At 48.4% G+C, this 24,592-nt stretch overlaps 1 protein-coding gene across 2 annotated transcripts in view; it reads left to right on the top strand.

The window, feature by feature from the left end:
• Positions 1 to 474: 474 nt before the first annotated feature.
• HAUS7 (HAUS augmin like complex subunit 7) overlaps positions 475 to 24,592 on the top strand; it is a 32,471-nt gene continuing 8,353 nt past the window's right edge. The window contains exons 1-7 of one of the 2 annotated variants that reach the window (XM_060252239.1): positions 475 to 566; positions 6,104 to 6,219; positions 10,284 to 10,351; positions 12,798 to 12,859; positions 16,612 to 16,727; positions 18,172 to 18,330; positions 22,763 to 22,859. In XM_060252239.1, coding sequence (XP_060108222.1) covers positions 534 to 566; positions 6,104 to 6,219; positions 10,284 to 10,351; positions 12,798 to 12,859; positions 16,612 to 16,727; positions 18,172 to 18,330; positions 22,763 to 22,859 — 651 coding nt within the window. In that variant the 5' untranslated portion in view covers positions 475 to 533. The remainder of the gene's footprint in view (positions 567 to 6,103; positions 6,220 to 10,283; positions 10,352 to 12,797; positions 12,860 to 16,611; positions 16,728 to 18,171; positions 18,331 to 22,762; positions 22,860 to 24,592) is intronic. The other variant, XM_060252240.1, reaches the window with a different exon arrangement.

Genomic DNA, 24,592 nt, shown 5'->3' with positions numbered 1-24,592 from the left:
GGATCTCCTGCCCCCACCTGGGGATTGGCAACCCTGTACATTCTGGCCCGTCCCAGCCTTTTTTGTGCGCCATTTGAGCCGCTCCGAAGTTTTCCAACCCCTTCGGCCAGCAGATGGCAGTGCAAGGTTACTTTTCGCAAAACCCCAGCTGTTTAGCTCCATTGAACTGAAGGAAGGAATCGCTTTCACTGTCAAAGGCAAGCCGGGTTTTGAACTCTTCGCCTTGATTCCAGCCTCGCCTCCCGGGCGCCGTCCTTTGCCTCTAAGAGCAGCCGCCTAAAAGATTGCAACGCCGGGGGGGAAATCTGCATTGAAAAAGATTGCGTTGAAAAAAAATTGCATTGAAATTACATAGAAAAAAAATTCACATTGGAGTCTTGCAACCCATCTCCGCCCCCGTTGTCCGGGCGCCGCGCCCCGCCTCCTGCTTCAAAGGCGAGGCCTGCGTGCCCTTCCTTTCTACTGGCTGAAGCTGGCAGCTCCGCGGCCAATAAGGCTGGAGCGGGGGGCGGGGTTTGTGCACTGGCGGGAAGATGGCGGCTGTGGCCCTGTATGAGTTGCTGGAGGTAGGAGTGGCGGCGCGGTCGAACCTGCGGACAACAGAGAGGCTCTTTTCTGCGGGGGGGGGGTGTCTGATGCTATTTTAACAGTCGGGGGGCTTGCAAAGCGGCAGAAAGCAGGAGGGTTGGCGTTTGTCCCTAATGGAGCTGCTGTGCTCAAGGTAGGGTTGCCAATCCCCCGGTTTGGAGGCCCTCCCCCCACTTCAGGGTCATCAGAAAGGGCGGGAGAGGAAAATGTCAGCTTGGAACTCTATTATGTCTGCTTGGAACTGGAGAGCCAGTTTGGTATAGTGGTTAAGTGTGCGGACTCTTATCTGGGAGAACCGGGTTTGATTCCCCACTCCTCCACTTGCACCTGCTGGAATGGCCTTGGGTCAGCCATAGCTCTCTTATCTGGGAGAACCGGGTTTGATTCCCCACTCCTCTACTTGCAGCTGCTGGAATGGCCTTGGGTCAGCCATAGCTCTGGCAGAGGTTGTCCTTGAAAGGGCAGCTGCTGTGAGAGTCCTCTCCAGCCCCACCCACCTCACAGGGTGTTTGTTGTGGGGGAAGAAGATAAAGGAGATTGTGAGCCGCTCTGAGATTCTTCGGAGTGGAGGGCGGGATATAAATCCAGTATCTCCATCTACCTCACAGGGTGTCTGTTGTGGGGGAGGAAGGGAAAGGAGATTGTGAGCCGCTCTGAGACTCTTCGGAGTGGAGGGCGGGATATAAATCCAGTATCTCCATCTACCTCACAGGGTGTCTGTTGTGGGGGAGGAAGGGAAAGGAGATTGTGAGCCGCTCTGAGACTCTTCGGAGTGGAGGGCGGGATATAAATCCAATATCTTCATCTACCTCACAGGGTGTCTGTTGTGGGGGAGGAAGGGAAAGGAGATTGTGAGCCATTTGAGACTCTTCGGAGTGGGGGGCGGGATATAAATCCAATATCTTCATCTACCTCACAGGGTGTCTCTTGTGGGGGAGGAAGGGAAAGGAGATTGTGAGCCGCTCTTAGACTCTTCAGAGTGGAGGGCGGGATATAAATCCAATATCTTCATCTACCTCACAGGGTGTCTGTTGTGGGGGAGGAAGGTAAAGGAGATTGTGAGCCACTCTGAGACTCTTTGGAGTGGAGGGCGGGATATAAATCCAATATCTTCATCTACCTCACAGGGTGTCTGTTGTGGGGGAGAAAGGGAAAGGAGATTGTGAGCCGCTCTGAGACTCTTCGGAGTGGAGGGCGGGATATAAATCCAATATCTTCATCTACCTCACAGGGCATCTGTTGCGGGGGAGGAAGGGAAAGGAGATTGTGAGCCGCTCTGAGACTCTTCGGAGTGGAGGGCGGGATATAAATCCAATATCTTCATCTACCTCACAGAGTGTCTGTTGTGGGGGAGGAAGGGAAAGGAGATTGTGAGCCGCTCTGAGACTCTTCGGAGTGGAGGGCGGGATATAAATCCAATATCTTCATCTACCTCACAGAGTGTCTGTTGTGGGGGAGGAAGGGAAAGGAGATTGTGAGCCGCTCTGAGACTCTTCGGAGTGGAGGGCGGGATATAAATCCAATATCTTCAATATTATTCCCTATGCAGACTGATTCCCATAGGAAATAATGGAAAATTGATCCACGGGTATCTGGAGCTCTGGGGGAGCTGTTTTTTGAGGTAGAGGCACCAATTTTTCAGCATAGCATCCAGTGCCTCTCCCCAAAATACGCCCCTAGTTTCAATAAATAAATAAATAAATAAATAAGGTTGGACCAGGAGATCCAATTCTATCCTTCCATTATTTCCAGTGGAGGGACAGCATTTAAAAGGCGTAGGGTCCCTTCAAATGTGCTAGCCAGAACTCCCTTTGGCGTTCAATCGTGCCTGAACACACCCTTTCTCCTGGCTCCATCCCCAAAGTCTCCTGACTCCACCCCCAGATATTTCTTCAATTGGACCTGGTGACCCCACGGGTGGGTGAAAAATAGGAGACCACTGTGTAACTGAAATACTTTAAATAAACACGCTTTGTCCATTTTACTTTATGCTTTGCTCGTTATATTCTGAAGCGATCACACTATGCAATGTTTTTATACCACTCAATAAGAGCGGGCTTTGATCTCTTATTGAGTGGTATAAATATTGTATAGTGAACATAAGAGAAGCCATGTTAGATCAGGCCAACGGCCCATCCAGTCCAACACTCTGTGTCACAGAAGAACATAAGAGAAGCCATATTGGATCAGGCCAGTGGCCCCTCCAGTCCAACACTCTGTGTCACATAAGAACATAAGAGAAGCCATATTGGATCAGGCCAGTGGCCCATCCAGTCCAACACTCTGCGTCACATAAGAACATAAGAGAAGCCATATTGGATCAGGCCAGTGGCCCATCCAGTCCAACACTCTGGGTCACATAAGAACATAAGAGAAGCCATATTGGATCAGGCCAACGGCCCATCCAGTCCAACACTCTGTGTCACATAAGAACATAAGAGAAGCCATATTGGATCAGGCCAACGGCCCATCCAGTCCAACACTCTGTGTCACATAAGAACATAAGAGAAGCCATGTTGGATCAGGCCAATGGCCCATCCAGTCCAACACTCTGTGTCACATAAGAACATAAGAGAAGCCATGTTGGATCAGGCCAACGGCCCATCCAGTCCAACACTCTGTGTCACATAAGAACATAAGAGAAGCCATGTTGGATCAGGCCAATGGCCCATCCAGTCCAACACTCTGTGTCACATAAGAACATAAGAGAAGCCATGTTGGATCAGGCCAATGGCCCATCCAGTCCAACACTCTGTGTCACATAAGAACATAAGAGAAGCCATATTGGATCAGGCCAATGGCCCATCCAGTCCAACACTCTGTGTCACACAGTGGCAAAAAAATTTATATATACACACATACACTGTGGCTAATAGCCACTGATGGACCTGTGCTCCATATTTTTATCTAAACCCCTCTTGAAGGTGGCTATACTTGTGGCCGCCACCACCTCCTGTGGCAGTGAATTCCACATGTTAATCACCCTTTGGGTGAAGAAGTACTTCCTTTTATCCGTTTTAACCTGGCTGCTCAGCAATTTCATCGAATGCCCACGAGTTCTTGTATTGTGAGAAAGGGAAAAAAGTACTTCTTTCTCCATTTTCTCCATCCCATGCATTATCTTGTAAACCTCTATCATGTCACCCTGCAGTCGACGTTTCTCCAAGCTAGTGTGATTGCTTAGGAATATGATGCGCAAAGCATAAAGTAAAATGGGTAGAGCGTGTTTATTTAAAGTATTACAGTTACACAGTGGTCTCCTATTTTCCACTAATTTTTACACTGTGGTTTCCTGTGTTAACCCCCAGGTGAGGGCAGGGGGTCCTCCCATTTGGAGGCCCTCCCCCCACGTCAGGGTCATCAGAAACCGGGGAGGAGGGAGTATCTGGCACTCCATTATTCCCTATGGAGACTGATTCCCATAGGGTATAATGGAGAACTGACCTGCATGTATCTTGGGCTCGGCGGGGGGTGTGTGTGTGCTGTTTTATGAGATAAAGGCACCAAATTTGCAGCATAGCGTCCGATGCCTCTCCTCAAAACTCACTCCAAGTCTCAAAACGATTGGACCAGGGAGTCCAATTCACGAGCCCCAAAGGAAGGCGCCCATATTCTTCATAATTTCCAATGGAAGGGAGGCATTGAAAAGGTGTGCGGTCCCTTTAAATGTGATGGCCGGGACTCCCTTTAGAGTTCTATGGTGCTTGTCACAACCTTGCTCCTGGCTCCACCCCCAATGTCTCCTGGCTCCACCCCTAAAGTCCCCAGATATCTCTTGATATCTCCTGGCAGCCCTACTCTGAGTAGGCAGTGCTGGGTGTCAGAAGGGAAGGGCTCCTGATGCTTTCGGGCTTTGCTTCCTAAAGATTTGTCCCTATTAGATTTTTGTGACTTCAGCTGCTTTGGGATGATTTTTGTGGCTTTTTTCTTTAAAAAGAGCCACAAAAGAATCACACACTCCAACTGCCTTTTCTGGTGAACTCCTGGGACGACGCTTTGGCCCGGAGAGCTCAGGAAATTCTGATCTCAGATCTGTGAAGCTAGGTAGGGGCGGGCCAGGCCACTGTTTAGAAGGGAGACCACCAAGGAGGTCTTGGATTGTGGTGCAGAAACAGGCGATGGCAAACTCTTGCCTTGAAGACCCCACAGCGTTGCCAGAAATCAGCTGGGGCTTGACAGCGAAAAGGAACTGCAACCTCTGTGGATGTTTGGGTCTGAATACGAGTATAATTTGAGGTTGAGCTCCCCATTGACTAAGCTGCGGGGGAGAGGCAGAGAGAGGCAAACTTGGCGACAACGCTGGCAGCAGCCGCACCAGGCAAGTCGGGCAAAGAGCGGCTCAGTCGCTGGATGCACAAGCAGACTGGGAGGACTGCAAGAAGAAGACTGCAGATTTATACCCCGCCTTCTCTGGGGGCATCACTGCCCCAGACAATTCCAATAATATGCTGTGGCTAATAGCCACTGATGGACCTCTGCTCCATATTTTTATCGAGAGTGGCGTACAAGCTCCTTTATCTTCCTCCCCCACAACAGACACCCTGTGAGGTGGGTAGGGCTGAGGGAGCTCTCCCAGAAGCTGCCCTTTCAAGGACAACCTCTGCCAGAGCTATGGCTGACCCAAGGCCATTCCAGCGGCTGCAAGTGGAGGAGTGGGGAATCAAAACCTGTGAGGTAGGTGCGGCTGAGAGAGCTCTTACAGCAGCTCCCTTTCAAGGACAACTCCTACAAGAGCTATGGCTGACCCAAGGCCACTCCAGCAGCTGCAAGTGGAGGAGTGGGGAATCAAACCCTGTGAGGTAGGTGCGGCTGAGAGAGCTCTCCCAGAAGTTGCCCTTTCAAGGACAACTCTGCCAGAGCTATGGCTGACCCAAAGCCATTCCAGCAGCTGCAAGTGGAGGAGTGGGGAATCAAACCCTGTGAGGTAGGTGGGGCTGAGAGGGCTCTCCCAGCAGCTGCCCTTTCGAGGACAACCTCTGCCAGAGCTATGGCTGACCCAAGGCCATTCCAGCAGCTGCAAGTGGAGGAGTGGGGAATCAAACCCTGTGAGGTAGGTGGGGCTGAGAGAGCTCTCCCAGAAGTTGCCCTTTCAAGGACAACTCTGCCAGAGCTATGGCTGACCCAAAGCCATTCCAGCAGCTGCAAGTGGAGGAGTGGGGAATCAAACCCTGTGAGGTAGGTGGGGCTGAGAGGGCTCTCCCAGCAGCTGCCCTTTCAAGGACAACCTCTGCCAGAGCTATGGCTGACCCAAGGCCATTCTGGCAGCCGCAAGTGGAGGAGTGGGGAATCAAACCCGGGTCTCCCAGATAAGAGTCCGCACACTTCACCACTACGCCAAACGGGGGAACCGGGGGGGAAGCCAGCCCAGGGCCTCTAAAGGATTGGGGACCCATAGGCCAGTGCCTACTTGGCCTAATTGTTAATCCGGCTCTGGAGCCAAGGGAGGATCCCGATGGGTCCCTTTCTGTTGCGGCCTGCATACCCCCTCCCTCCCACCCACCCTTGCGTCTTGCAGAGACTGGGCTGCCCGGCCTTGGAGGGCGTTTTCCTGTCCAAGCCTGAAGACATCCAGCGGCTGCTGTGTTCTCCCTCGCCCCATCGCCTGGATATACTGGAATGGATCTGCGTCAGGTAAACGGCCCTCCCTCTTAGACTCTGATGCCTGTGCACTTTATGTCAGAACTTGTAACTTTCCTATGTCTTGTTAGCCAGACCAACTCCATGCTGTAACCTGATACTAACCCATGCTATGCTGTATAAACAACTAACACAAGATCCCAGGGCCTGGCAATATTCTGTGATCACTGAAGGGTAACCGATAGCCTAGGGTCCACATCTGCAGGTGGCCTTTTGAAGCCAGGCCGCTTGGCCTTCACAGCAGGAGAGCATCCTCCCTTCTGATAACAGGGCCTGGGAAGGAGACACTTGTCTGCAATCCGTGTGAAAGATGACTTTATGGTATCTCTTCTGACTGCATAAAATGTAACCAAATGCCAGTACTGGCATTACTGTTATCTCGTACCTCTAGCACTATAGTTCTCAATAAAGATCCTATACTTTGTAACGAGTTTGGGAATCGTCTGAAGTTCTTCACGTTCTGACACTTTAACCTTGAAAAGAGATGCAGCCGATCAGACGCTTCTCCTGGTGAAAGCCCCACCTGGCCCCAGCCACTTTCTGAAATCACCTGAGGGGACCCCCTCTTCTTCTGACCAGGGGTGGAATTCTAGCAGGAGCTCCTTTGCATATTAGGCCACACCTCCCTGATGTAGCCAATCCTCCAAGAACTTACAGAACTCTCAGTACAGGGCCTCCTGTAAGCTCCAGGAGGATTGCCTACATCGGGGGAGTGGCCCAGGGGTGGAATTCTAGCAGGAGCTCCTTTGCATATTAGGCCACACCCCACTGATGTAGCCAATCCTCCTGGAGCTCGCAGTAAGCCCTGTACAAAGAGCCCTGTAAACTCTTGAAGGATTGGCTACATCAGGAGGGTGTGGCTTAATATGCAAAGGAGCTCCTGCTAGAATTCCACCCCTGCTTCCGTGTAATGTGGCACACAGGGCTTTTACCGGAGTACAGTTCCGGCTGGCTTGGAGTCAGGGGGTGTGGCCTAACATGGAAATGAATTCATGCTGGGTTTTTTCTGTAAAAAAAAAAACCCTACGTGAAACAACAGTGATGCCAGGAGGTGTGGCCTAATATGCAAATGAGTTCCTGCTGGGCCTTTTCCTGCAAACAAAGCCCCGGTTGCACTATTCATACTTCCCCAATGTCGGCATTCCCTTTCTGCACCACGTTCCCGTTTCCCTCCTCATGAGTACGCTCATCCGGCTGGGTCGAGCGGAGAATTATCTAGCTGACCTACAGACTGCGTTGGTGAATTAAGATTCGGAACAAGCCCCCGGAGAGTTGTGAAGGCCTGGGAAAGAAGGGGGAGGGGCAGAACCATTGTGAAGCTCCCTCCCCATCCCCATTTTTAATAAGGGCTTCCCCCAGATATTCTCATAGAAAAACTGGGAAATTTGGAGCGGCCCTGCAAAACCTCAATTCCCACTCGTGGGAAAGCTCATACCCAGATGTTCCTGGACTCCAATCTAACTCTCCTGTGATTTAAGTTTCCTTTCAGAGTGTGCAGAATGAGAGTTTTGCAGCTCTCTTTGCTTTCCTATTGGACATGAAGTAGCTAAACCAGGGTGTGGCTAGATTGTGGCTCGGGGACCACACGTGGCTCTTTCTCACGTATTGTGTGGCTCTTGAAGCCCCCCACCCCGTCAAGGAGGCATCGGTCTCTTTAAATCACTTCGCCAAGACAAGCCAGCTGGCAGCTTGGATAACGCATTTAATGTTAAAGTTGCTTTCTTTCCACCTCTCCCTCCCACTCCTATGTCTGCCTGTATATCATCTTCCTTCCTTCATCTGATGTTCATGGCTTCTGGCTCTCAAACATCTGACATTTATTCTGTGTGCCTCTTACATTAAGCAAGTCGGGCCACCCCTGAGCTAAACCAAACTGTGATAAATTACTGATGCCAATATTTGTAAATATTAATAATCAAATTTTTAGTCAATGTCAGTTTCAGTAGTAAACATGGATATCTGAAGTGTAGAAATCTTAAAGCATATATCGCATTGCCACATAAACAACGGTGTTTAGAGGCAATGAAACTCAACGATCCAGTACAATGAAGCGCTCGTGCAAGTAATCTCTAGTCTTTTAATGTCCATCAATTGCGAAAAATTGGAATCAGTAGTTGGACGTCTCAGCCTAGCTACCGATTTCAGTTTTTGGCACTTAGAATCATAGAATCCTAGAGTTGGACGGGACCTCCAGGGTCATCTAGTCCAACCCCCTGCACAATGCAGGAACCTCACAAACCTCCCCCTAAATTCACAGGATCATCATTGCTGTCAGATGGCCATCTAGCCTCTGTTGAAAAACCTCCAAGGAAGGAGAGCCCACCATCTCCTGAGGAAGCCTGTTCCACTGAGGAACCGCTCTAACGGTCAGGACATTCTTCCTAATAGAATCCTAGAGTTGGACGGAACCTCCAGGGCCATCTAGTCCAACCCCCTACACAATGCAGGAAACTCAGAAACACCTCCCCCTAAAGTCACAGGATCTTCATTGCTGTCAGATGACCATCTAGCCTCTGTTTAAAAGCCTCCAAGGAAGGAGAGCCCACCACCTCCCGAGGAAGCCTGTTCCACTGAAGAACCGCTCTAACGGTCAGGAAGTTCTTCCTAATAGAATCCTAGAGTTGAACGGGACCTCCAGGGCCATCTAGTCCAACCCCCTGCACAACGCAGGAAACTCACAAATACCTCCCCCTAAGTTCACAGAATCTTCATTGGTGTCAGATGGCCATCTAGCCTCTGTTGAAAAACCTCCAAAGAAGGAGAGCCCACCACCTCCCGAGGAAGCCTGTTCCACTGAGGAATCGCTCTAATGGTTAGGAAGTTCTTCCTCATGTTGAGCTGGAAGCGCTTCTGATTTAATTTCAACCCATTGGTTCTGGTCCTGCCTCCTGAGGCCACAGAAAACAATTCCACCCCATCCTCTATAGGACAGCCCTTCAAGTACTTGAAGATGGTGATCCTGTCACCTCTTTATGGACATTGAAAGACTGAAGAGATTTCTTGCCTTTAAAGATCCGTTGTTATGCGGCAACGCACATGTATCCGCTTTTAAGATTTCTACACTTTCGATATCCACATTTACTGTTGCCATTGACTAAAAATGGGATTATTAATATTTACAGATATTGGCATTAGTAATGTTTCATGGTTTGGTTTAGTTACTTCAGGCTCTGTTCCATGTATCTCTTTTTGGCTAATTTCCTATCGGAGACTGCTACAATTTTGCTTATAGATAACTGAGGTAATTATAGTTTTAAGTTCCCTGAATGTTCCCATTAGTGCAACTCTGTATGCTAGCTAAATTTTATAAATGGTGGATTTCATGTTGCCAAAGCAGCACAATAGCTTTAGATTTGGCAAGAAAATAGGTATTGAAGATGGTTGTTTTTATCCCCCCACCTCCCGGTGGCTTCAAAAGTTCTAGAACAGGGGTGTCAAACATCCAGTTCGGGGGACCTATCAGGCCCCTGAGCAACTGGCTGTCATCTGCTTCCTTCTGCCTCTCTCTTGCTTCCTTCTGCATAACAGCACAGTTGCACAGGAGCAACAGAGCAAAACCTCTGTTTTCTCCATTGGCTGAGGCTCCTCTCTTGAGGAGGAATAGCTTGCTTTGCCAGGCGCTCTCGCACAGCAGAACTACTGAGCCAAGCCTCTCTTTCTTCTATTGGCTGAGACTCCTTCCCTTCCTGGTCCCCTGGGGAAGGAAGGAAAGAGCCAGAGCTTCCTTTGCCCCGTTCCCTGGATCCCATGGGAGAAATGCAAAGAAAGCACCTTTAAGACCAATGAGTAGTTTTTTAAATGTATATATATTTGTGTTTGTCTGTGTTCTTTACAAAATTTATATCTCTGCTACCTAACCTTAAATAGGTGCATACATGGCTCGGCCCAACCTGGCACGGCCCTGCCCAACAAGGTCTCTTTTGTGTCAGATCCGGCCCTCAAAACAAATGAGTTTGACTCCACTGTTCTAGAAATTTGGTGTCTGTAAGTCCATGTTGGTATTGCAGCTGCCAAGCCACAGCGGTGAGATGTGACCATGTGTTTGCTCTCCTTTGCAGTGTGTATCCACCCCTCCAAGACCAGTTTTCGTCGCTCAAGGAATCACAGACAGATATGAAGATTAAAGGTACATAACAGTGCTCGAGTTGAAATATACTACACAGAGGGGGGCGGTGGCAAATCACTTCTGATTTCAGGGCCTTTTTTTTTTTTTAGCAGGAGCTCCTTTGCATATTAGGCCACGCCCCCCTGATGTAGCCAATCCTCCTGGAGCTTACAGGAGGCCCTGTAAGAAGAGCCCTGTAAGCGCTTGGAGGATTGGCTACATCAAGGGGATGTGGCCTCAGGCCTTGAATTCAGCAGGAGCTCACAGGAACGCAGCTCCTGAACCTTTCTGAGGGTTCCCCCTCTTCCTCCCCACCTACCTTGTCCATTGAATAGTAGGTGTAGCTGCATAACCAGAGAAAAAATACCAGAGAAATGGGACTGGATTGTGAAAGCTTTATCATGGAGTGAGATAGATAAGTTAACAAGAACTTTAAGAGACTATGATTTGGACGTGTTTAAAAAGGAGTGGAAGGAATTTAGAGGATATATAGAGCAAGAGTGGAATGTAAAAAGACATTGGACAATTTTTTAATATGTATATGAGAAAAGAAAGATATTGAACTTTGATTGGTTAAGGGTACCTTTATAACTGAACTTAAGTATATAACCTCGGCGGGAGTCTAGTAACGGAGGGAGGGGGGATTGGAAAACATCATATGGGTTAGAGATAGTAATGATATAATTAGACATTGTTGCCATATGTTATCAATAAAATTGTTTAAACGCAAGACCAACCAAGTTTTATTCAGAATAACTCCATCAGACAAAAGTATGGAATGGCAAGCCGTCCGAAATCTAGAGAAAGCGGGCAGTGAGAGTCATGGAAAGGGTTTTAGCAGATGAAAAGAGTCACAAGTTGGAGTCTGGTGTTTGTTAGTTTGTGTTGACTGGGCTGAAACGACAACGAAAGGTAATATAAAGCAGAGGTCCCTAACCCCTGGTCCGTGGCCTTTTAGCAACTGGGCCGTGAGTTGTGTAATTATTTCATTATGTATTACGATGTGGCAATAATAAGAAGACATTGCATTTATATCCTGCCCTCCGCTACAAATCTAAGAGTGTCTCACGATCTCCTTTATCTTCTCCCCCCCCCCACAACAGACACCCTGTGAGGTGGGTGGGGCTGAGAGAGCTCTCCCAGAAGCTGCCCTTTCAAGGACATCCTCTGTGATAGCTATAGCTATCACCAGCCATACCAGCAGGTGCAAGTGGAGGAGTGGGGAATCAAACCCGGTTCTCCCGGATAAGAGGCCGCACACTTAACCAGCATGCCAAAATAAAGTTCACAATTGTAGCCTCCCAAACCATTGTGCTGCCCCCTGCCCACGGCCCGTGGAAAAATTGTTTTTCATAAAACTGGTCCCTGGTGCCAAAAAGGTTGGGGACCGCTGCATTATGTATCCTGTAATCCATGTAATCATTATTCTACAACAGCCGTTTCCAGTGCCTCTTGCACGTTACTCGTTTCCGGCTCCCTCTTTCCCGGACTGTCGCATCTGCTGCTTGGGGTGGAGGCTCCTCACCCTCGGGGCCTCATTGTAGTAAAGGAATTGTTCTGCTAATATCAGGCCTTGGGAGAGTTCTTTCCACCCCTTTCTTTGGCTTGTGGTCTCAAAGCATCTTGGATCTCACATAGTCCCATGGGCAATCCCTGGCATTTCCAGGAGAGGGCAGCCTTGGGTCGCTAGCCGGAGAAAGATCTTTGGGAAATCAGCTGATGGTCTTGGATACGACTGCCTAATTTGGTTGAGTTGCTACAGAGCAGGTTTCAATACTTTTTTAAAAAACAAGAAGACCATTAATCTCTGGTCTTGATGATTTACTGTGGCTCTTAAAAGGCTTTTAGAGAGCCAGTTTGGTGTGGTGGTTAAGTGTGCGTACTCTTATCTGGGAGAACCGGGTTTGATTCCCCACTCCTCTGCTTGCACCGGCTGGAATGGCCTTGGGTCAGCCATAGCTCTTGCAGAGCTGTCCTTGAAAGGGCAGCTTCTGGAAGAGCTCTCTCAACCCCACCCACCTCATAGGATTTGATTCCCCACTCCTCCACTTGCACCTGCTGGAATGGCCTTGGGTCAGCCATAGCTCTTGCAGAGGTTGTCCTTGAAAGGGCAGCTTCTGGGGTGTCTGTTGTGAGGGAGGAAGGTAAAGGAGATTGTGAGCCGCTCTGAGACTCTGAGATTCAGAGTGGAGGGCGGGGTATAAATCCAATATCATCTTCTCTTGTGGCAGCCATTTTGAGGTTGGCTCCGCCTCCTATGGGAGCCATTTTGTAGTTGCGCCCACCACCATGTGCCAGAATTCCAAAAATCTGGACAAAGTTAAGGATCCTGTTGTAGTGTCTCTCCGGGGAAAGCATTTTTGGGGGTTGGGGGGGGAGGGTTGGTCAGACCCAAGTTAAGGCTGGGAAAGCACATGGCATATGCCACTAAAACTGCCCTTTAACTGGACCGCCACTTTCTTAACAGATATGGCGAAGCTGGGGTCCGACCTGATGCTGTGTCGCGTCGATGACCTGGATCTCATTGAGGTAGGCGTGGAGAGGCTTCCTGAGGCATGCCTCTCTAGGCAGCTGAATTCCACTTTCCAAGACTGCCTATCGGATGCACTTGAGGTGCTGTGAAGACCCTTTGAGCCATGGGTGTTAAACATGTGGCCCGGGGGCCGAATCAGGCCCCCGGAGGGCTCCTGTCAGGCCCCCAAGCAACTGGCTGTCATCTGCTTCCTTCTCCCTCTCTCTTGCTTCCTTCTGCATCACAGCTTGCTTTCCCAGGCTTGCTCAATCACACAGGAGCTACAGAGCAAAACCTGTTTTCTGAGGCTCCTCCCTTGAGGGGAAAGGGGAGAAGGGATAGCTTGCTTTGCCAGGCTCTCTCAATCGCACAGCAGAGCTACTGAGCCAAGCCCCTCTTCCTTCTTTTGGCTGAGGCTCCTCTCCCTCTTCATCCCCTTGGGAAGGAAGAAAAGAGCCAGAGCTTCCTTTGCCCCGTTCCCTGGATCCCATGGGAGAAATACAAAGAAAGCATCTTTAAGATTGATGAGTGCTAATGTTTTAAGATTTTTTAAACCACTTAATTGTGTTTGTCTGTGTCCTGTATAAAATTTATGTCTCTTCTTTGTTGTTCAGTCGCACAGTCGAGTCCGACTCTTTGCGACCCCATGGGCAAAGTCACACCAGGACCTCCTGTCTTCTACCATCCTCCAAAGTCTGCTCAAATTCGTGTTAGTTACATCAGTAACACTGTCCAGCCATCTCTTCTTTTGCCGTCCTCTTCTTCTTTTGCCTTCTGTCATTCCTAGCATCAGGATCTTCTCCATAGAGTGCTCCCCTCTCATTTGGTGGCCAAAGGATTTGAGCTTCAGCTTCAGTATCTGACCTTCCAGGGAACAGTCAGGGTTGATTTCCCTTAGGACTGACTGATTGGATCTTCTTGCAGTCCAAGGGACTCTCAAGATTCTTCTCCAGCACCACAGCTCAAAAGCATCTATTCCTCTGCGCTCAGCCTTCCTTATAGTCCAACTCTCACAGCCATACATGTACTGGGAATACCATCACTTTGACTATATGGACTTTTGTTGGCACGGTGATGTCTTTCCCAGCATCAGGATCTTCTCCAGGGAGTGCTCCCTTCTCATTGGGTGGCCAAAGGATTTCAGCTTCAGCATCTGACCTTTCAGGGAACAGTCTGGATTGATTTCCCTTAGGACTGACGGACTGGATCTTCTTGCAGTCCAAGGGGCTCTCAAGAGTCTTCTCCAGCACCATATTAGGAAGCCTCTTTTCCTTCTGCTGGCTGAGGCTCCTTCCCTTCCTGGTCCCCTGGGGAAGGAAGGAAAGAGCCAGAGCTTCCTTTGCCCCATTCCCTGGATCCCATGGGAGAAATGCAAAGAAAGCATCTTTAAGACCAATGTGTTCTTTACAAAATTTATATCTCTGCTACCTAATCTCAAAGAGGTACGCACAGGGCCCAGTCCGACATGGATCGGCCCAGCCCAATATGGACCGGCTCGACAAGGTCTCATTTATGTCCGATTCGGCCCTCATAACAAATGGGTTTGACGCCCCTGCTTTGAGCTCTTTTGAATGCACATCTCTTCCCCGGAGGTAGGCAGAGCTGTACTCCAATGATGGCTACAGGAGGCAGAAAGGGAGGGGAGGTAAAGGAGATTGTGAGCCGCTCTGAGATTCAGAGTGGAGAGTGGGGTATAAATCCAATATCTTCATCTACCTCACAGGGTGTCTGTTGTGGGGGAGGAAGGGAAAGGAGATTGTGAGCCGCTCTGAGGCTCTTCAGAGTGGAGGGCGGGATATAAATCCAATATCTTCATCTACCTCACAGGGTGTCTGTTGTGGGGGAGGAAGGGAAAGGAGATTGTGAGCCGCTCTGAGGCTCTTCAGAGTGGAGGGCGGGATATAAATCCAATATCTTCATCTACCTCACAGGGTGTCTGTTGTGGGGGAAGAAGGGAAAGGAGATTGTGAGCTGCTCTGAGATTCAGAGTGGAGAGCGGGCTATAAATCCAATATCATCTTCTCTTGTGGCAGCCATTTTGAGGTTGGCTCCTCCTCCTATGGGAGCCATTTTGTAGTTGCGCTCACCACCGCCCTCCTCTCTCTCACACCAGCTGCAACCCTTGGGCCGCTTCTTCCCTGGTGGGGGGTGGGGAGAGCAGGACATGCAGCCAGCTGGTCTTTGTCGGACATTCGGCCTGTATCAAAAGCAGGCGTTGCAATCAGCATTGTCACACTGCAGGGGCCTCGGAGGGCCTTCCGCTGGCTGCCACCACTCCGGTCAGGGTCCGCGTGGGAGGGCCTAGAGCACCCAATAGGGTTGCCGAGTCCAACTCAAATATCTGGGGACTTTGGGGGTGGAGCCAGGAGGCACTGGGGGTGGAGCCAGGAGGCACTGGGGGTGGAGCCAGGAGGCACTGGGGGTGGAGCCGGGAGCAAGGGTGTGACGGGCACAACTGGACTCCAAAGGGCGTTCTGGCCCTCACATTCAAAGGGACGGCGACCTTTTAAATGCCTTCCCTCCACTGGAAATTATAAAGGAGAGGGGCGCCTTCTTTGGGGGCTCGTAGAATTGGGCCCCCTGGTCCGCCCCTTTTGAAACTTGGAGGGTGTTTTGAGGAGAGGCACCAGATGCTATGCTGAAAATTTGGTGCTTCTACCCCAAGAAACAGGCCACTCCTGAGCACCAGATACCTGGGGATCAATTCTCCATTAGACCCTATTGCAGGGGTGGCCAACGGTAGCTCTCCAGATGGTTTTTATTGCCTACAACTCCCATCAGCCCCAGCCAGCATGTCTGATGGCTGAAGCTGATGGGAGTTGTAGGCAAAAAACATCTGGAGAGCTACCGTTGACCACCTCTGCCCTATCGGAATCAGTCTCTATAGGGAATAATGGAATGCCCAGCAGACATTTCCCTCCCCCCCCCCCCGCTTTCTGATGACCCTGAAGAAGGGGAAGGGCCTCCAAACCGGGGGATCTCCTGCTCCCACCTGGGGATTGGCAACCCTAGCATGCAGCCACCCCTGTATCTTCCTTATGAATAAATATCTCTTAACTGTGACCAAGGAGACACGAGGAGCAGGCGGAATAGCAACAACTGCAATAGTTTATTTACAGTGCTCAAATAGGTCGTCTCCTGTGCAAGCACCAGTCATTTCTAACTCTGGGGTGACGTCGCATCGCGACCTTTTCACGACAGAATTTTTTACGGGGTGGTTTGCCCTTGCCTTCTCCAGTCATCTACACTTCCCCACCCCCAGCAGGCTGGGTGCTCATTTGACCGACCTCGGAAGGATGGAAGGCCGAGTCAACCTTGAGCAGGCTGCCTGAACCCAGCTTCCGCCGGGATCGAGCTCCGGTCGTGAGTAGAGCTTGGACTGCAGGACTGCCAAGGCCATGCTTCAGTGCCCCTGCCGTCCAAGACCAGACACGTAGCAACTCGAGACAGGGCCTTCTTGGTTGCTGCACCCAATGTGTTAGTTATCGATTTTTAAAGCTTATTTTGGATTTTTCACGGTTGTTTGTGGGCGTGGGGAGGGTCCCTGAGCTGTGTGAACAGGTGGAATACAAATGTTCAGAATAAATAAATGGAATACAGTGCCAAGGCTGAATGCTCTGAGTCAAGTGTTACTGGTGGTGCAGGGATAGACATGTCGTTTCCCTCCCCCAGCACCTCTGCAGCTGGAAATGATTTTGGCAAGTGCAGGGTCCCTTCTCTTTTCCCCCTTCTGCTCCGGTAATCAGAGAGCATTTGGGTGTCTTTACAGGGAAAGGCCAGCGTGGAGAAACAGCTCTGTTTCCTCAGCCGGCTGGTAGCCGTGATTCCAACTCGGGAAAGTATCGAGATCTCCGACTCTGGATCTTTCTCCAGCACTTTTTCAAGGTAAAAGGACTTCTTTTGGCACAAACTAGGACGGGGGGGTGGCTAAGCTTGCTTAAAGTAAGAGCCTCGTAGAATAAATGTTATACGTTCGAGAGCCGCAAGACATGAGCATCAGATGTTTGAGAGCCGCAAGGTAGATGGATGGAAGGAAGGGAAGGGAGAGGGGGAAAGAAAGCAACTTAAAATGCATTCTCCAAGCCATAGGCTGGCTCAGAAAAGTGATTTTAAAATCTCTTTAAAAATGTCTCTTTAAAAATGCCTTTTCCAAGTTGGCCAACGGGGCAGTAGGGGCTTCAAGACCCACACTATATGTGTGAGAGAGCCACAGTTTGGCCACCCCTGAACTAGGATGTCACCAGGACCTTCTGGGTCTAGTGTCAGTGGTGTGTGTGTTGGGGGGGGGGGGGGATGAGCCTCAGCCACTGGAGAAAATAGAAGACGGATCAAAGCCACCAAGTAATACACCATCTTTCAGTTTGCAAAAATATATTACAAGGATTGTGTACAACACCTAATAAACAATAATGATAAAGGCCGGCAGTGCTGGGGCCTTTTAAAGTAACAGAAACCCCGAGGGGGCCAAAAAACCGCGTTCCCAAATGAATAGATATAAGTCTACCTTGTGAATTTCAGTTGGGCTATTTCCAAGTTTCCTTCTCTTGGCTGGCGAGGTTGGTGAGCCCAGCCTGCCCATCCGGTTATACCGCCAGACATTCGGTCGCACCATATTTCTAGGATGGAAAACCACCGCCTTCCCAAGATTGCTCTGTATGGCGAACTTTCCACCGGCCATCGAAATAGAGGGGCACCAAAGAAGATGTACAAGGACTCCTTGAAGAAATCCCTTGGCACCTGTCGCATCAACCATCACCAGTGGTCTGACCTAGCCTCAGATCGCAAAGCATGGAGGCATACCATCCACCAGGCTGTCTCTTCCTTTGAAAACGCACGCATAGCTGGTCTTGAGGACAAAAGGAGATTGAGGAAGAATCGCACTGCTACAGCACCAACCCTAAATCAGACTTTTCCCTGCAGCCGCTGTGGCCGGACCTGCCTGTCCCACATTGGTCTTGTCAGCCACCAGCGAGCCTGCAGCAAACGTGGACTACTGCACCCTTCTTAAATCTTCGTTCGCGAAGTCAAGCCCAGAGAGAGAGAGAGAAATTTCCAAGTTTGGACTTGCATCTATTCATTTGGGGATGGGTTTTTTTGGCCCCCTTGGTGTTTCTGTTACTTTAAAAGGCCCAGCACCACCGGCCTCTATCGTTATTGTATTGTTTATTAGGTGTTGTACACAATCCTTGCAATGTCTTTTTGCAAACCGAAAGGCGGTGTATTACGTGGTGGCTTTGATCAGTCTACTAATTACACCGAGTGCCCTTCAAGCAGCAAACTGGAGAAAATAGAGGCTCTTCTGTACTCTCCTTTTCCCTTTCGCTCCCAGCCAAGACGAGTCTTTTCGAGAGATGGTGAGGAAGAATGAAAGATTCCTGAAGGAGGTGTTCTGCAGCCCGAATCTTCAGGCCGTGCTGAGCCCCGAATCCCAGCCCTGGAGCTCGGACATCAACTCTCTCCTGCTGCGTGAAGAGGCGCTCCAGAAAAGGTGAGCTCCCGGTTGCCACGGCCACCAGGTGTCTGTGTGTGTGGAGGGGGGAGAGGAACTCAGAAGTCTTTCGACCGTCCTCCTTCTAGCTTGGGGTCCCCAACTTTTTTGAGCCCACGGGTATCTTTGGAACTCCCAACATAGCACGGTGGGCGCAATCCCAAAATGGCTGCTGCAAAATGGCTGCCACAGGAGGAGGAGCCAACCGCAGAACGTCAGGTGAGGCGTAACGCTAACAGCAGTAGAAGAAGAAGAGTTGCAGATTTATACCCCGCCCTTGTCTCTGAATCAGAGTCTCAGAGCGGCCTACAATCTCTTTTTTTTGTGACCAAACTTTTATTTTGCAATATATTGAAGTACATTCACCTATTCAGATTCAAATATACTTCTCCAATACATTACATATTTCCTCCCCCCCCCCCCACTCTTATTCATGACCTCCGCCGGTACTTAAAACAGATTAAAAGCATATTAGAGGTAAATTCACAATTATAGAATCTTAGTGAAGAAATAAGAGAGAGAAAAATATATATATATATATAATATATATATATATATATATATGTATCATTCACTAACCTTTTCACTAATAATCACTTAGCACTTATTAAACACATCGCACATAATTATTAATTCAGTTCCAGGGCTTCCTCTATCTTAGTCTTATCTTAACTCTCATATATATATATTTACTACGTAGCTATGTTCTACTAATACTTTTATCACAATAGCATAGTACCTCTTTATCATTAAAAGTTCAATTAATGTTGTCATGCACTACTAAATATCTTTTCACCGTTATAAAATGTTTACACAAAGAGTTATCTTTCCCTAACCCTTTCTCTATAATTCCCTTAGTGCTTATTAAACACAAAACCCAAAGTTATAAAACCAACTCCGGAATTCCAACTGTCTTGATTTTATCTTAACTCATATATACATAATTACCATGTAACTATATTCTACTAATTCAATAATCACAATTCTTCTTTATCATTTAAAGTTCAGTTAATGTTGTCATAAACCACTAAGTGGCTCTTCACCCTCCATTGTATTTCCACGTAACTTTGGAATTTACTTTGGAATAAACTTCTCCAAATTGTTGTCTTTTAAGATTCTAGTAAGTTTGTCCATTTCACTCCAGTTAATAACCTTTAAGACCCAGTCCCATTTTTCAGGTATTCTGTCTTGCTTCCACATTTGCGCATACAATGTTCTCGCAGCTGAAAGCAAATACCACAACAATGTTCTGTCTTGCTTCGGAAAGCTTTCCATTTGTAATCCCACCAGAAAGACATCTGGTGCTCTCTTAATATTATAACCCAAGATTTTCGAGATCTCCTGTTGAATCATTGACCAAAATTGTTTCGCCTTTTCACAAGTCCACCACATGTGGTAAAAAGAACCTTCATGTTTTTTACATTTCCAACACCTATCTGAGGCTTGATTACTCATTTTTGTTAACTTTTTAGGTGTCATGTACCATCTGTACAGCATTTTGAAACAGTTCTCTTTTATGTTATAACACGTTGATATTTTCATTGAATTCTTCCATAGGTGTTCCCACGTCTCCATTTGTATTTCTTTATTAAAATTAATCGCCCATTTAATCATTTGAGGCTTCACCACCTCTTCTTCTGTAGACCATTTCAATAACAGTTTGTACATCCTTGAAATCAATTTTTCATTCTCGCCCAGCAGCATTTTCTCCATTTCTGTTTTCTCTCGTCTTATACCTGTACTTTTAATGTCTTTCTCTATCAAGCTTTTAATCTGTAACAGCTGAAACCAATCAAATTTGTCCTGCAATTCTTCAACCGATTTCATTTCAACTTTGCCCCCCTTGAACTTTAGCAGTTGTTCGTATGATGCCCATTTCCCTTCCTTTACACTTTGCGGCATACTTATTACTTCAGTTGGCACAATCCAAAGTGGTTTCCTCTCATCTCCATATTTACTATATTTTTTCCAAGTATTCAGCAAACTCCTCCTTATATAGTGATGTGAAAAAAAACCATCCATCTTCTCTTTCCCGTAGTACATATACGCATGCCAACCAAATACATTTCCATGTCCTTCTAGCGCCAATAATTTTTTGTTGATCAAAGTCATCCATTCCTTAATCCATACCAAACAGACTGCATCATGGTATAGCATTAAATCAGGTAGTTGGAAGCCGCCTCTTTCTTTCGCATCTGTTAAGATTTTCATTTTAATTCTTGGTTTCTTGCCCGCCCAAATAAACTCTGAAATTTTTCTTTGCCACAGATTAAATTGTTTCTTATCTTTCACTATTGGGATAGTTTGAAATAAAAACATCATCCTTGGTAGAACATTCATTTTAATTGCAGATATCCTCCCCAGCATGGATATGTTTAGTTTATTCCATTTTAACATATCACCTTCTATTTTATGCCAGAGCTTTTCATAATTATTCTTATATAAGTCAATGTTTTTCATCGTCATCTCCACACCTAAATATTTTCCCTTGTCTCAGAGCGGCCTACAATCTCCTTTCCCTTCCTCCCCCTCAACAGACACCCTGCGAGGTGGGTGGGGCTGAGACGGCTCTCACAGCAGCTGCCCTTTCGAGGACAATTCCTTCGAGAGCTATGGCTGACCCAAGGCCATTCCAGCAGCTGCAAGTGGAGGAGTGGGGAGTCAAACCCGGTTCTCCCAGATAAGAGTCCGCGCACTTAATCACTACACCAGGGGTGGCCAACGGTAGCTTTCCAGATGTTTTTGCCTACAACTCCCATCAGCCCCAGCCATTGGCCATGCTGGCTGGGGCTGATGGGAGCTGTAGGCAAAAAGCATCTAGAGAGCTACCGTTGGCCACCCCTGCACTACACCAAACTGGCTCTTAACCATTACACCGAAGTAACTCTTAACATTTTGGGCAGATCTGCTTAACAGGACTTTGCTTTGAATGAACGTGCTGTTTAAAAAGACTTTCTTCCTTCCGCACGGCTTATCTTCAGCCACGCAGGGAAGATCCTTGTGCTGTGGGTGGTGGCTGCTGTCAAAGCGACGTTTTAAAGCATCCACACGGCCAATCAGACACCTCCAGTGGCCACTCAGGCGCTCCATCTGGCCTCACCCTTTTCTCCCTTTCTCACAATGCAGCAACTCATGGGCACACCATGAAATTGCTGAGCAGTCAGGTTAGAAGAAGAATTGCAGATTTATACTCCGCCGTTCTCTCTGAATCAGAGACTCAGAGCGGCTCCCAATCTCCTATATCTTCTCCCCCCACAACAGACACCCTGTGAGGTGGGTGGGGCTGAGAGAGCTCTCACAGCAGCTGCCCTTTCAAGGACAACTCCTGCAAAAGCTGTGGCTGACCCAAGGCCATTCCAGCAGGTGCAAGTGGAGGAGTGGGGAATCAAACCCGGTTCTCCCATATAAGAGTCCACTCACTTAACCACTATACCAAACTGGATAAAAACTACACCAAACGGATAAAAGGAAGTCCTTTTTTTCCCAAAGGGTGATTGACACATGGAATTCACTGCTACAGGAGGTGGTGGCGGCTGCAAGCAGAGACAGCTTCAAGAGGGGACTGGATAAGCATCTGGAGCAGAGGTCCATCAGTGGCTCTTAGCCACAGCGTATTGTTGGAACTCTCTGTCTGGGGCAGTGATGCTCTGTATTCTTGATGCTGGGGGGGGGGGGGGGGCAACAGTGGGATGGCTTCTAATGTCCTGGCCCCACTGGCGGATCTCCTGAGGGCACCTGGTTTTTTGGGCCACTGTGTGACACAGAGCGTTGGACTGGATGGGCCATTGGCCTGATCCAACATGGCTTCTCTTACGTTCTTATGTCTGGGGCACTGATGCTCTGTATTCTTGGTGCTTGGGTGGGGCACAGTGGAAGGGCTTCTGGTGCCCTGGCCCCACTGGTGGACCTCCTGATGGCACTTGGGTTTTTTGGCCACTGTGTGACACAGAGCGTTGGACTGGATGGGCCATTGGCCTGATCCAACATGGCTTCTCTTACGTTCTTATGTCTGGGGCACTGATGCTCTGTATTCTTGGTGCTTGGGTGGGGCACAGTGGAAGGGCTTCTAATGTCCTGGCCCCACTGGTGGATCTCCTGATGGCACTTGGGTTTTTTGGCCACTGTGTGACACAGAGTGTTGGACTGGATGGGCCATTGGCCTGATCCAACATGGCTTCTCTTACATTCTAATGTTCTAAAACACTTGGTGGGCTCCAAGAAAGGAGTTGAGGGGGTTTCATGATGCCCAAGGGCACTCTGTTGGGGCTCCGTGTTCTAGATGCAGAAGTAAGAGAGGGAAGAACTTATTGTAGGATGAGTTGAGGACAAAACTCCAAGGATGGCAGCTTCTGGCCCCTCTTTTCCAAATCAGGGGTGCATTCAGAGTCCTGATACCAATCCCCTCCCCCCACACACCCTCTTCTCTTTTAAGGTCCCGCCTCCCAGTGGCCTCCCATGAGAGAACTCTGTTGGAGGTCTCAAAGGAGCTGGAGGAGACGGCAGCTGCCTTGCAAGAGCTAAGGTCACAGGTAAGGATTCCTGAAACTTAGGTAGCTGAATCCTTGATGCTCCTAAGTGTGAAGCTGCCTTCTGCTGAATCACATGTTTGGTCCATCAAAGGCAGTGTTTGTCTACTCAGGCTAGAATCAGCTCTCCAGGGTCTCAAGCTGAGGTCTTTCCTATCAACTACTGACTGGTCCTTTTAACTGGAGATGCCTGGGATTGAACCTGGGACCTTCTGCATGCCAAGCAGAGGCTCTGCCACTGAGCCAGGGTCTCAGGTCAAGGTCTTTCCCATCCCCTCCTGCCTGGTCCTTTTAACTGGAGATGCCAGGGATTGAACCTGGGACCTTTTGCATGCCAAGCGGAGGCTCTGCCACTGAGCCAGGGTCTCAGGTCAAGGTCTTTCTTATCACTTCCAACCTGGTCCTTTTAACTGGAGATGCCAGGGATTGAACCTGGGACCTTCCGCATGCCAACCAGAGGCTCTGCCACTGAGCCAGAATCTCAGGTCAAGCTCTTTCCCATCCCCTCCTGCCTGGTTGTTTTACCTGGAGATTTCAGGGATTGAACCTGGGACCTTCTGCATGCCAAGCAGAGGCTCCGCCACTGAGCCAGAGTCTCAGGTCAAGCTCTTTCCCATCACCTCCTGCCTGGTCCTTTCAACTAGAGATGCCAGGGATTGAACCTGGGACCTTCATGCCAAGCAGGGGCTCTGCCACTGAGCCACGGCCCCTCCCCAGTAGCCTGAGGGCTAAATGGGGGCTTATCTTGGAGGCTGTTGCTGCTCCCAGCCAGCATTATGACCTGATGCCGTTTGGACACCCAGCCGTTGTTTATTGATGGTGTTATGGTAGAACAGGTGACAGAATGGAAGTTTCTGGGAATTACCATGAAACAGGATCTAACATGGGGGGCAAATACTTTAGCTCTAGAGAAAAAGGCCCAGCAACGACTATACTACTTAAGACTCTTAAGATCACTACAACTGTCAGGGAGTCTGCTGGTTGCCTTTTATCGTAGTTCCATTGAGAGCATTTTATCTTATTGCCTCTGCGTGTGGTTTGGGAGCTGCACGGAAGCAGAGAGAAGGGTGCTCCAAAGAGTGACGAGAAGAGCACAAAAGATTTGTGGATGTTCTCTCCCCTCATTGGTGGATCTGTATAATATGGCATGTAAAAGGAAGATACAAATGATCCTAAGGGACCCTTCACATCTGGGCCATTTGCTTTTTGAGATCTTACCGTCAGGTAGACGATATAGAGTGTTGAAGGCTAGGACAAACAGATTTAAGGACAGTTTCTATCCAAGTGCTGTGGTTAGGTTAAATGCAGGGTTATGAAGGATTATCTGTTTTAGATGTATTTAATGGTTTAAATGGTTTTAATGGTTTTATGAATGTTTAATGGTTTTATGAATGTTTATGTAATGGTTTAAATGGTTTAAATGGTTTTATGAATGTTTATCCGTTTTAGATGTATTTAAATGGTTTAAATGGTTTAATGGTTTTAGATGTATTTAAATGGTTTATGAATATGTGTGTTTGATGTGTTGGTATGTTTGTGGAAGAGCACCTCATTTCGTTGCTCTCTTTTTGTTGAGAACAATTACAATAAATTCATCTATCTATCTATCATCTATCTATCATCTATCTATCATCTATCTATCATCTATCTATCATCTATCTATCATCTATCTATCTATCTATCTATCTATCTATCTATCTATCTATCTATCTATCTATCTATCTATCTATCTATCT

The sequence above is a fragment of the Heteronotia binoei genome, chromosome 13 (assembly GCF_032191835.1).
Source record: "Heteronotia binoei isolate CCM8104 ecotype False Entrance Well chromosome 13, APGP_CSIRO_Hbin_v1, whole genome shotgun sequence".
NCBI classification, from domain to species: Eukaryota; Metazoa; Chordata; class Lepidosauria; order Squamata; family Gekkonidae; genus Heteronotia; species Heteronotia binoei.
Note: the sequence above shows the minus strand (reverse complement) of the source record. Positions and strands in the feature narration are given on the sequence as shown.